Source organism: Oncorhynchus mykiss, chromosome 30 (assembly GCF_057628025.1).
Source record: "Oncorhynchus mykiss isolate SJ-2025 chromosome 30, ASM5762802v1, whole genome shotgun sequence".
Lineage (NCBI taxonomy): Eukaryota > Metazoa > Chordata > Actinopteri > Salmoniformes > Salmonidae > Oncorhynchus > Oncorhynchus mykiss.
This window is the reverse complement of record NC_143051.1, coordinates 23242261-23254550: the sequence shown is the minus strand read 5'-3', so window position 1 is coordinate 23254550 and position 12290 is coordinate 23242261. Positions and strand designations below refer to the sequence as shown.

The 12290-nt window shown below is 42.5% G+C and overlaps 1 protein-coding gene across 1 annotated transcript in view; it reads right to left on the bottom strand.

Moving 5' to 3' along the window:
* LOC110489408 (thrombospondin type-1 domain-containing protein 7A) overlaps positions 1–12290 on the bottom strand; it is a 168857-nt gene that overhangs the window by 52864 nt on the left and 103703 nt on the right. Inside the window, exons 7-12 of the mRNA XM_036971022.2 lie at positions 11483–11677; positions 7973–8219; positions 6410–6525; positions 2708–2840; positions 2237–2340; positions 680–874 (exon numbers count right to left, since the gene is read on the bottom strand). Of these exons, the coding sequence (XP_036826917.1) occupies positions 680–874; positions 2237–2340; positions 2708–2840; positions 6410–6525; positions 7973–8219; positions 11483–11677 (990 nt within the window). The remainder of the gene's footprint in view (positions 1–679; positions 875–2236; positions 2341–2707; positions 2841–6409; positions 6526–7972; positions 8220–11482; positions 11678–12290) is intronic.

Here is a 12290-nt window from a genome sequence, read left to right as displayed (position 1 = left end):
CCGCATTGGCTGCCAAATGATCTGGCCAGAATTGAAATGAACGTTTTAAAAAGACGGTTTCCTGGATCCAGATTAAGGACAGAGATGATCATATATATTTTACTCTATCTCCACTATCTTGGACCAGGTGAAAACGCAACGTGAACATATTTGTTTGGACCACGTGAAAATATTTGTTTGTTTCGATAAGAGTCACTTCTAGCAATATGAGCTTATCCTGAAGAATCTGAAGAATCCCAGGGTCCTGTAGACTTATCCTATATAATCCTGTAGGCTATACATTCAACTGATCTCAAGGCATACCATGGAGGGCACTTACCATGGAGTGTCACAAATGAGATTTGTGATACCGGCATCTGACTAAGCAGTGATATTGTCTCACTCGCTCTGGAAACGTAACATCAAAGTCATGTCAAGTACTTAAGTCTCTTTAGGTAGAAAGCTGCTCAGAGCTACAGGATTAGATAAAATAGGATCTAACCCTCATACTAACCTTAACCATTAAGGGGATGAAAGAAACTCAAATATGTGAGCCTGTATCAGTATTTAGAGATGACTTCTACTGTACTTGCAAGCTGTGACCAAATACAGACTCCAGTCACATTATGTCCCTCCAGAGACAAAGAGGACTAAGTTAGTTAGTTTACTGTACTGATACGACCTACTCCAGTCCACTCACCCACTAGCATCCTCTTGCGGGTCTTGACGCCCACACAGTCCTGTGTACAGGAAGAGAACTTAGACCAGGTGGTTAGCTGGCAGTCGTCCTGGCATGGGAGCTGGCAGGGCTGGGTTAGAGAGGGCATGGAGCTGGCAAACTTCAGACATGCTCCCATGTCCGCTTGACCCCCGTCTTGCTTCCGGCATGAGACAGCTATAGAAAGAAAGAAAGAAAGAAAGAAAGAAGGAAAGAAAGAAAGAAAGAAAGAAAGAAAGAAAGAAAGAAAGAAAGAAAGAAAGAAAGAAAGAATGAAAGAAAGAAAGAAAGAAAGGAGAATGATGTGGTGGTGGAGGTTGGGATGGTGTGAGGCAGGAAGCTTTGGTACACGTTGGCCACTTTTTATTGCTGGCCCAATCTCATTTGGCTAATGCACTCTGGCTGCATTTGGAGGTAAACACGACAGTCCCATCACAGGTGATCAAGACCTGAAAGTGTTTTAAGTGATGATTAACCTACAGTACTGTCACTGTGGGATCTGGAATGACTCATTGCTAGGTGGTGTGACTAACTACATTGCATTCCAAATTGCACCCTATTTCCTGTAGTGATCTAGTCCAAATTAGTGCACAACGTAGGGAATAGGGTTCAACTTCATGCGCACTCTCTGTCTCTGGTTCTCTCAGTTAGAAACACACACAGAGGTGAGAACAAGGGTAAGTGATGAAACTGAACATAGTGTAATGTCTATTGACTTTCCCACCCAAACAGACCAGATAGCATTGAGTGAGGAGGAGTAAGAGCTCTGTATTGAATTGTCTCTCCACCTGCATCAATTTCTACACATATACCATTACAGGTAATGGGGCCTAATGTGGAGTGTGAAGACAAAGGTTGAAAAGTGCTCATCATCTGATCAGATAATGGCCTTCTACCATCTTCAAGATGCTAATATAGGTCTGGTGCAAGGAGTGGAAGAGGAACTTTCTGCCTTCAATTCACTGACTGTCGCCATTTTGTAAATAGAATTCAGATAGATGCATTTTTGCCACGCTATGTGAAGCTCAACCCAAAGCAATCCACCGGAATGGACATTTTGTGTTTGAACCTTAATGTAAATAATCCACGCCTGGTACGGCTATAGGGAAGAGGTTTGGATAGAGGTTATTTACCCTTCACATCCTCCTCTGAGTCCCAGTGTAACATCTAGAAGGAGATGAAAGATGCATGCCGCCCAAGGCGTTACTGTGATGCCTCACTCCCCTCTCACACGCTCTTTCAGGGAGTCGGACGGATACACTTGATCCCATCAACAATCCCACACACTTCCTCAGTCACATGCATAGTACCATGCAAGTTAAATTAAGCGCAACTCTAATATTTGAAAGTATTTGAAAGACTGTATGAATGTGACCAAGTCGGAACCCTTAGAAGTGTCTGTATCTACCTGTATCCAATAGTTACGAGATTATGGGTAGTCTTTCGTGTCTTTTCTACTATTTCCGTCAGTACAGATTTGAACACTTCATCCCCAGAATCAAATGGAGTAGCTAGTGCATGCAATATTTTGTTGCTCACCTCTAGCCTGCAGCCCAGGCCCACAAGTCTCCACAGCTCCAGGACTGTCCTGACGCACGGACCAGGGAACCAACTGGCATCGCCGCCACTTGTGTGTCTTCCACCTGCAATACAAGAAACAGAACACAGCTCAGTCATCTTGAGAGTCAAAGTCTTGGTCTACACTCAGAGAAAAAAGGGTCCCAAAGGGGTTCTTTGGCTGTCCCCATAGAATAACCATTTTTGGTTCAAGCATAAACCTTTTGGGTTTCATTTCAATTCTCTGTGCAAAGAGTTATACATGGAACTCAAAAGGGTTCAACCTAGAAACAAAAATGATTCTTCAAAGGGTTCTCCTATGGGGACAGTTGAATAACCATTTTAGGTTCCAGATAGCACCCTTTTTCTAAGATAGTAGTTAACTTGACTCCTCTTTAGTCAAGAGAGACTACACAGTGAGTAGAGTGGTTTTGGATGCTGATGGAGCCTTACCTGTATCCCAGACAGACAGACGGCACCTCACAGTCTCTCTCCTGAGCCAACACCTCCGGACAGTCCTGTCCCCCATTGGCCGGCAGCTGGATGATGATGCGTTTCCTGTTCTGTTTCCTTTTCGTGTTGCCGCCTTATAAGAACCAATAGAAAAGCACTTTATTCACACACTGTCCCAATCAATAGACAGAGACAATAACAGCAACACTCAAGCAACTTCCATTGGGCCTGGAAGTGCAAAATGATTATGATGAATGCCTGTTACGTACTTGAGTAATGCAAATCACAGGTCCTTGAAGAAGTCCTTGTAAAACAAGTGTGTTTTGTTCGCTGTTGACTTTTAGCAGCTGTGTGTCATTAACCTTGCTCAACAATGAAACATAATGAAGGAGCACAGTTGGTTCCCAGCTCTCTCTAGTTTAGTGTTCTACAGCAGATATGTACTTTCCTGACCAGTTCTGAGAGAAGGTAATGAAATCAAGCATGGGATATTGATTGATATGGGCTTCTCTTATGTGCTAGTGTCCACCCACCTCAGTGAGGTTATATTGTCCTTACTACAGGAAGTCCATATGTGACTCACCACCTGGATTCGATATTATTAGAAATTAGATTTTTGTTTACAATGGTAAAAAGTAGAGACACAGAGCTACAAAATGGTATAACAAACACCGCATTTTTGAGGAACAATAGGAAAGTAATTCTGCTTTGAAAGTTGATAAACTTGTAAACTCACTTTTGAGAAAAGGGCCTTTGAATGTTTTGGTACCAACTGGAGAGCTCTCCTTTGTCTACACCCATTCAGCATTGTTCACACCTTCTTAAGCCAGCCCAACCCATCTCTTTAAGGATTACATGTGAGGTCATGTGCTAAACAGTGAGAAGTAAAGATTAAAAGTGATGAAAGTAGTAGCCTACAATAAGGAAGAAATCCAGGTAAACAGAAAGTGTCCAGATAAAAATGTTGATAAAAAAAAATAAAAAATTCCCCATTCAAACGGCTCTCCTATGAAGTCGGGACTTCCGACATACACCTAGTTTCCTGGAACGGGTCACATATCTAGGCTATATACAGTACAGGCAGTAATCCATATCCCTATCAGGATCATATTACAGTGCCCATATCCATGTTGCAATGTAGGATCCATAGAGATAGCTAGCTGCAGTAGATATAAATACAGTGCCTTGTGAAAGTATTCGGCCCCCTTGAACTTTGCGACCTATTGCCACATTTCAGGCTTCAAACATAAAGATATAAAACTGTATTTTTTTGTGAAGAATCAACAACAAGTGGGACACAATCATGAAGTGGAACGACATTTATTGGATATTTCAAACTTTTTTAACAAATCAAAAACTGAAAAATTGGGCGTGCAAAATTATTCAGCCCCCTTAAGTTAATACTTTGTAGCGCCACCTTTTGCTGCGATTACAGCTGTAAGTCGCTTGGGGTATGTCTCTATCAGTTTTGCACATCGAGAGACTGACATTTTTTCCCATTCCTCCTTGCAAAACAGCTCGAGCTCAGTGAGGTTGGATGGAGAGCATTTGTGAACAGCAGTTTTCAGTTCTTTCCACAGATTCTCGATTGGATTCAGGTCTGGATTTTGACTTGGCCATTCTAACACCTGGATATGTTTATTTTTGAACCATTCCATTGTAGATTTTGCTTTATGTTTTGGATCATTGTCTTGTTGGAAGACAAATCTCCGTCCCAGTCTCAGGTCTTTTGCAGACTCCATCAGGTTTTCTTCCAGAATGGTCCTGTATTTGGCTCCATCCATCTTCCCATCAATTTTAACCATCTTCCCTGTCCCTGCTGAAGAAAAGCAGGCCCAAACCATGATGCTGCCACCACCATGTTTGACAGTGGGGATGGTGTGTTCAGCTGTGTTGCTTTTACGCCAAACATAACGTTTTGCATTGTTGCCAAAAAGTTAAATTTTGGTTTCATCTGACCAGAGCACCTTCTTCCACATGTTTGGTGTGTCTCCCAGGTGGCTTGTGGCAAACTTTAAACAACACTTTTTATGGATATCTTTAAGAAATGGCTTTCTTCTTGCCACACTTCCATAAAGGCCAGATTTGTGCAATATACGACTGATTGTTGTCCTATGGACAGAGTCTCCCACCTCAGCTGTAGATCTCTGCAGTTCATCCAGAGTGATCATGGGCCTCTTGGCTGCATCTCTGATCAGTCTTCTCCTTGTATGAGCTGAAAGTTTAGAGGGACGGCCAGGTCTTGGTAGATTTGCAGTGGTCTGATACTCCTTCCATTTCAATATTATTGCTTGCACAGTGCTCCTTGGGATGTTTAAAGCTTGGGAAATCTTTTTGTATCCAAATCCGGCTTTAAACTTCTTCACAACAGTATCTCGGACCTGCCTGGTGTGTTCCTTGTTCTTCATGATGCTCTCTGCGCTTTTAACGGACCTCTGAGACTATCACAGTGCAGGTGCATTTATGCGGAGACTTGATTACACACAGGTGGATTGTATTTATCATCATTGGTCATTTAGGTCAACATTGGATCATTCAGAGATCCTCACTGAACTTCTGGAGAGAGTTTTCTGCACTGAAAGTAAAGGGGCTGAATAATTTTGCACGCCCAATTTTTCAGTTTTTGATTTGTTAAAAAAGTTTGAAATATCCAATAAATGTCGTTCCACTTCATGATTGTGTCCCACTTGTTGTTGATTCTTCACAAAAAAATACAGTTTTATATCTTTATGTTTGAAGCCTGAAATGTGGCAAAAGGTCGCAAAGTTCAAGGGGGCCGAATACTTTCGCAAGGCACTGTAGATACTGTATTTATATGGTAGGATCTGTTCTCATTGGAGAAGGATAAATCCATGACTAAATACTCATAGTAAAGCCAGATGACCTGTGTGCCAAATGTGAAATAATACCAGTAAGATTACTAGCAGAGAGATTAAAGGATAGAAGACTCTGAAAACAAGCCGAGGGACTGTTCTTTAGACTCTATAAAGTATTGCTTAGCAGATGTTTCTGTAGAGTAATCATGTCAAGTATTTCATGAATATAACACTCACTCCTGAAATCACAGAAAGATGTTTCCTAACAAGTGTGTTCTAGCTCACAAAGAGGTTGTTGCAGTGTTGCAGCAAATTGCTTCATAAATGGCACAGCACTTTTAGCTGATTAGCTGCATTTGTACTAGTTCTTGATATAGAAAAATGTTGCCAAGCAACAATGCGCGTTCGTTGGTTCCTGTTATGGTTCTGACTTAGCTAATTGTTTTCTCAGCTCAAACTGAAACATATGATGAGGAGAAGAGTAACCATTCCATAACTGTGCAAGTGTTTTGTTTATCAGATTTGTCAGGCCTGTAGAAACCAGAAAGCTAACACTTAACGACAGACCCACTATTATTTAGCATTCTCTGTTGTAAGGAGTTCCTTCAAGTGCTTTGAAGCGTGTGCTCATTTCAAAACCACAAGGCATAGGCTACATCTCTTGAGCATTTTGTGCCATGGACAGACTGCTCTGTATCTGTGTGTACTGTAATCTATACTTGAGAATAATAGGCTGTACCTGCTTGGCATATTGTACATCTCTTGACATAGTTGCATTTTTGCCATAGACAACAAACAATATATGTGTGTACTTGAATGTGTTGTTCAGTTGTACATTGTTCTATATCTGTGTATTCTTGAGAAGTTTGAAAAGGCTAGTGGGTACCTGCTTTGCATATGGCAGGGCAGGCGCTCCAGTCGCTGTAGGGGGTGACGCTGCAGTCTCTTTTACATGGCAGGAGGCAAGGCCTGACTGTCTCAGGACGAATACTCTCCGGACACCTGAAATTACATGAAATCACATCATCTAGATCACGTGTCAAACTCCTCCCACGGCGGGCCGAGTGTCCGCGGGTTTTTGCTCCTCCCTTGTACTTGATTGATGAATTAAGGTCACTAATTAGTAAGGAACTCCCCTCACCTGGTTGTCTAAGTCTTAATTGAAAGGAAAACGACTAAAACAGGCCGACTCTAGGCCCTCCATGGAATGAGTTTGACTCCCCTGTGCTAGATGCATATGCACAGACACATGATAGAGCCAAAATAACCATACTGCGCTGTGTTCAGCTGAGACTTGGGTGCTTAAATGTGTCATAATCTAAATGTGTCGAGATGTGTGCTTATACCGCTTCTGTTAACGAATGCATATTTGTCTGGTCAACATAATATCACCGCTTCCGGTATATATCAGTACGGGATCATTGGTCTAAGGAATGCTGCAGGGATTCTCCCAGTATATTGTGAATCATTGGTTTTAGGGCTGCAGATTGAGCCCCTACTGTACATTGCTTTGAATACCATATCCCCACTGTAACAGTGTTAACTTGTTCATGTTCTAAATGGTAATGAACACATTAGCATATCATACACGTTTCAGTCATGACATTATACGATTTCATTATTTGATATCACGGTATATTAGTATATTGTTCCAAACCTAGTGGGTGCGTTAAGTTATGTGTCATGTATTAAGTGATAGTAGTTCAGCAGCTGTAACTATGAGCAGCATTGTGTGCTAGTATGAAGTGGTAGCTAGGTAAAATAAAACCCTGGATGGGAGAATCAGAAACTGCCGGAATAAAACTGTCTGAGGCTCATTTCCATACCCAGCATGGGATCTAGCCCGTCCCCAGTCAGCCTAGTAGCTCCAGCTCATCCTGCCAGAATAATGCTTCTATTAAAGCTGAATAAATAAATAGATAATTCAATATAATTCAAGTCCCTAAAATGCCCTAAGGGTGGTAGGGAGGGAGAACCCAGATGCTTTAGAACAAATGTCTGGAACCTAGGCAGAAACCTGTCAGGGAACCCATCAGCTCACAGCTATGCAGCCAGTCAGACAGTGGTAACAATAGGATTTTGTTCCTTCCATAGACAGATACTGGGACAAATGCTCTGTGCATTGGTGCTTTGATTTATGCTTAGCAAAGGCTTATTGAACCCTGCATACGTATTATGCCAAATCAGCATAAGCATAACCGTTCTACTCGCATTTACTTTCTGTAATTTGCTTGAACAGAAATATTCCTCTCTCACTTTACACAAATATTATATTCATATACTACTTATGTTGGTATTCAGTTATCTTTGAAGGAAAAACTTTTACTCTTACAACTTTGGGTGCTTAAAAAGCGCTATATAAATACCATGTGTTATTATTATTTTTACTTTGAAGGTGGAATTCTTACTTAGAAAAAATAAACTCTTATTTTGAAGGAGAGACTCTTACTTTTTGGGTGGCACCTGTCCCACATTGACCCGTACACAGATGACCTTCCGTGTCTGCATCCCCACAGAGCACGAGGAGTCCCCTCCCCCAACTCCGGCCCGAGCCCCTGTGGAGTTGGCAGAGGGGACCGAGGTGTCCTCGATACACTGCCCCCAGGGCCCTGTCTGCCAGTGGTACACAGTACAAGGGTGGTCGTTGCAGCTCCGCACCTCCTGGAGAGCACTGCTGTTGGGGCACTGGACCCCGCCTGTCAAATACACAACAACCAAATGATCAATCAATCAAACGTATCTATAAACCCCAACAGCAGTTGTCAACAAGACCCCAAAGAGGAAGCAGAAGCACAAACACCACATTCAAATACAGGAGATACTAATGGGGATCCCTAATAAATACAAATACTCAGTTACATGAGTGTGGTTTGCCTTGATTCACTGGGAACAAGACAGCTCAGCCAATAGGGTTTATTTTCTAAGCTTCGTAAGTTGCACTGACTATTGAGCCAGAGCTGACAACATTGTCATCTTATCATAACGAGAAAGTGAGTAAGTTAAGCTGTTTGTCTCTGATCATCCAAGCCTTCTCCACTTCCATTCAATTGATACATCTGTGTCTTGTGCTCTAAAGATTAACTTCTATTTTTGGTTCCACTCATTGAGTTAAAAACGTTAGTACAGCAGTGCCAGAGCTAAATAAACCAATATTGTCCCTTGGGGGAAAGCAGTCATGGAGATGGAGACAACGGAGATGAGTTGACCCGGGGTCTGACAGTATCTTGGACACCAGGTGGACCACATGTGACCCCTTTTCCATAACTACCACAGATCGTTGTCATGTGTGTGTGTTGTATCTGTGTGTGTGACCCTTAACCACCCCTCACCACGATGGGATGTCAAACATTAGCAGGCTCTGTCAAGCTGGGATACCAGGCCCCGAAGGGAAGGTCAACCATTACCAATCAATGCGATCCAGTGGCCAATCAATGAGATCCACCAGCCAATGAAAGAGAAGGACATAACCACCGCGATCCTCCATTCAATGCTGGAGAAAGACTGAGATCAGCCAATCATTGGTGGAGCAGGGGAGAACTGGTGACGCTTACATAAGGAAATGCTTCTGTCTTCAAAAGCCACACAGTGAAGATATATAATTGACCTCTGTAGCCACTTTGGGAGCATGTCCTTCAACGGGTCATTTCTAAAGGATGCTATTGACATTTTTCCTCCAAGAGACATTAGTTAGTCAGGTATGTTGTGTCATTATTACTACTATGGTTAATGAATGACATTGTAAAGCTGTATTTGAATGTTTCAGTGTTTCTAATAAAACTATTGAACTCTGACTCAGTGTGGATGATTGAACATCTGCTTTGCTGGTAGTGCCATTATTCTCTTTACAAGTCTTGTAAAAGGTCTCTAACCATGAAAATCATGCAGAGGTTATATTATGTTTTCTTACATCCTTTACAATAAAGTGCCTCCTTTGCCTCCATGTTACGTTACAGAGCTCTTCGAGTCAAAGTCCCTATAACCTTTCACAACATGTAAAACAAGGCCAAGTCTCCCTACAGTTGCTATTAACAGAACTGTAGCTAGTGGGTCAAGCTACCTCGGCTAATCCTTTGTGATATTACGAGAGTGTCCTAACATGGCCTGTTGTAATTACTCTACGGGCTCAACCCCACTTCTCCCTGAGTTGCAATTACCCAGTTGTTAGTCATGTAAATACCTTACTCTGCATTTCTTAATCGGCGTCAGGACAAAATGAAAGTAAGCATACGCCTAATTAAAACACCTGGTTTTCTGAGCAATCTTTCAAATGATTAGGACACGTACAGTAAACACCTTAATCGGTGTTCCAGCTGTGTATTTGATCTGCACATGAGCTAGCAGCACCCGAGCGAGCCTCCCTCTTTAGCGCGAGTGAAGTGTGTTCGGAACAACTGAATGTATGCCTCATAAGAAGTAGTTTTCACATACGTACTTTATATGTTCGTGCCCAGAATCAAATACATTTCCAAGAAATAACCTGGCAGCTGTGGTAGAACATTTATTTTGATTGCAGATTTTCTGCATTTATCAGAGTCCATCAGGTAGCCTGATTTCAGATGTGTAGGGATTATTAGGGAAATTGTTATTCTACCTAAGCATGTAAACATTTTAATCAAACTATTATATTAATCTGACTATCCACAATAATCACATTAACTATACTCATTGTCTTGCTATAGTCCAGTGGAGGATATCTACAAGAACCGTTAAAATCATAGCAGTACTATAAAATACACTACAACATGCTGATCTACTGCCAGGCAATCACACAGCCTAGAGTGGGTTGTATAGAGATGGGTTCTCAGGTCGTGACTGGCAGCTTAGACGGTAAGACGCTAACCCAGAGGCACTTGTTCCATTACTGACCAGACTCCCCCTTCCACACTTCTCTTCTCCTTAGGGTTTCAGCCTCCTCTCGTTAAGGTTTCTGATAGCACTTAACACAAAGGAATGTTCTTTACTAGCACTGCGCTGTTGAGGGTCACTACAAGTTTTACATAGTACAAGCATAACATTATGCTGAGCAGGCAGTGAGGGGAAATAGATTGGTACGCAGGTAACCATATATCGACTACATACATCGACTTATAACATCTACAGGGCTGAATAACTACATCTATGGGAACACTGCATTCTAAGGGAATAAGAAATGATAGTACCGAAGAGCGCAGGAACCTTGGGCACCTGCGATAGTCCTTAAAGGAAGGTAAACGCAAAGTTGTTATGATTTCTTTGTGACCATCCATACATTTATGAAAGGTGCAATAAATAATACTATGCACTAGGGCTCCAAGCACTTCACAACAACGCTCAGATTCTTTGAGCCTAAACATTGAAAATGTAGCTCTAGAGAGTTGTACAGCCATATATCCTACACTATTCAAGCTTGTTATTCCTTGTGACTATGTCACATCACACAACCTTACCCTGCATCACAGTAACCCAGGCTACAACCTGAGCAGTCGCTGTGGAGGAGGAACATACAGAATCATTTATACTATTTGGCTGTTGGAACATAGAAGAGAGGCAGAGAGAAGCAAAGACTGAGGGCATGGTGAAATGCTTGCTTCAGCAGCCTCATATGAGATACCAGATACTCTCCTGCATGCTGTGCAGACCTGGGATCAAATGAAGAAAATGTTATCTTTCCAATATTTTAGCTGCACATGATTGAGCTCATCTGGTGCAACAGAACCAATAGAAAAGTGAAAACCCTGTCCAGCTGCATGCACTACAGACAGGCTCTATCAATCATCAATGTACTTGAAAGAAAATAGATACTATTTGAACCCCGGTCTGATGCTGTGTGGCCTGGTCCCAGATCCGTTAGTGCGGTCTTGCCAACTCCCATTGGTCAACTCCTATGTTTGGCATGACAACAACCATATGAGTCAGCTGTACTACACAGACAGGTCTGGGACCAGGTCTGACGCTGTGCGTTGTGTGATTGTAGTCTCACCTTCCCCAGCGCTGTAGGCCAGTACAGAGCGTGCTCTCATCTGCCTTCCCTCTGTGTTCTTCCCGGAGCAGGTGTGTGAGCACAGGGACCAGGTGGTCCAGGGACTGAGCACACAGTCCTTGGGGCAAGGCACCTCACAGATGACGGGCATGGGAAGGATGGCATCACGGCATAACTGGCGGTCCACATACTCACCTGGAGGCACAGGGAGACAGGAGACACAGTATGAGGCTAGCTGAGGATACTTAGAATGTGAAGGTGTCCATATCTGTTACATGCACATACAATACAATATACAGTCCGTATCATGTGCCGATATCATCCACAAAATCACATTGCAAAATCAGATCTGGCGCATTTGTTCACCTAGACACCTAGCTCCCGAGTGGCCAGCGGTCTAAGACACTGAATCACAGTGCAAGAGGCGGCACTACAGACCCTGGTTCGATCCTGGGCTGTATCACAATCGGCCGCAATCAAGAGTCCCATAGGGCGGCGCACATTTGGCCCAGTGTCGTCCTGGTTAGGGTTTGGCTGGTGTAGGCCGTTGTAAATAATAATTTATTCTTAACTGAGTTGCCGAGTAAATAAAGGTTCAATAAAAATAATAAATAAAACCCAGATATTGGTTATGTAAGGAGAAAGGGAGTTTAACAGACAAACCTATAAGAGTACACAAACCACATAATACTTGTCCACATATTCACCAAGTCTGAAGGGAAAATACGCATTGGGTATTATGATAAATGTTTACACCATCATGAAAGATTGGTTCGCTTTCTCAGACAAACAAGCAGGCAGACGACAG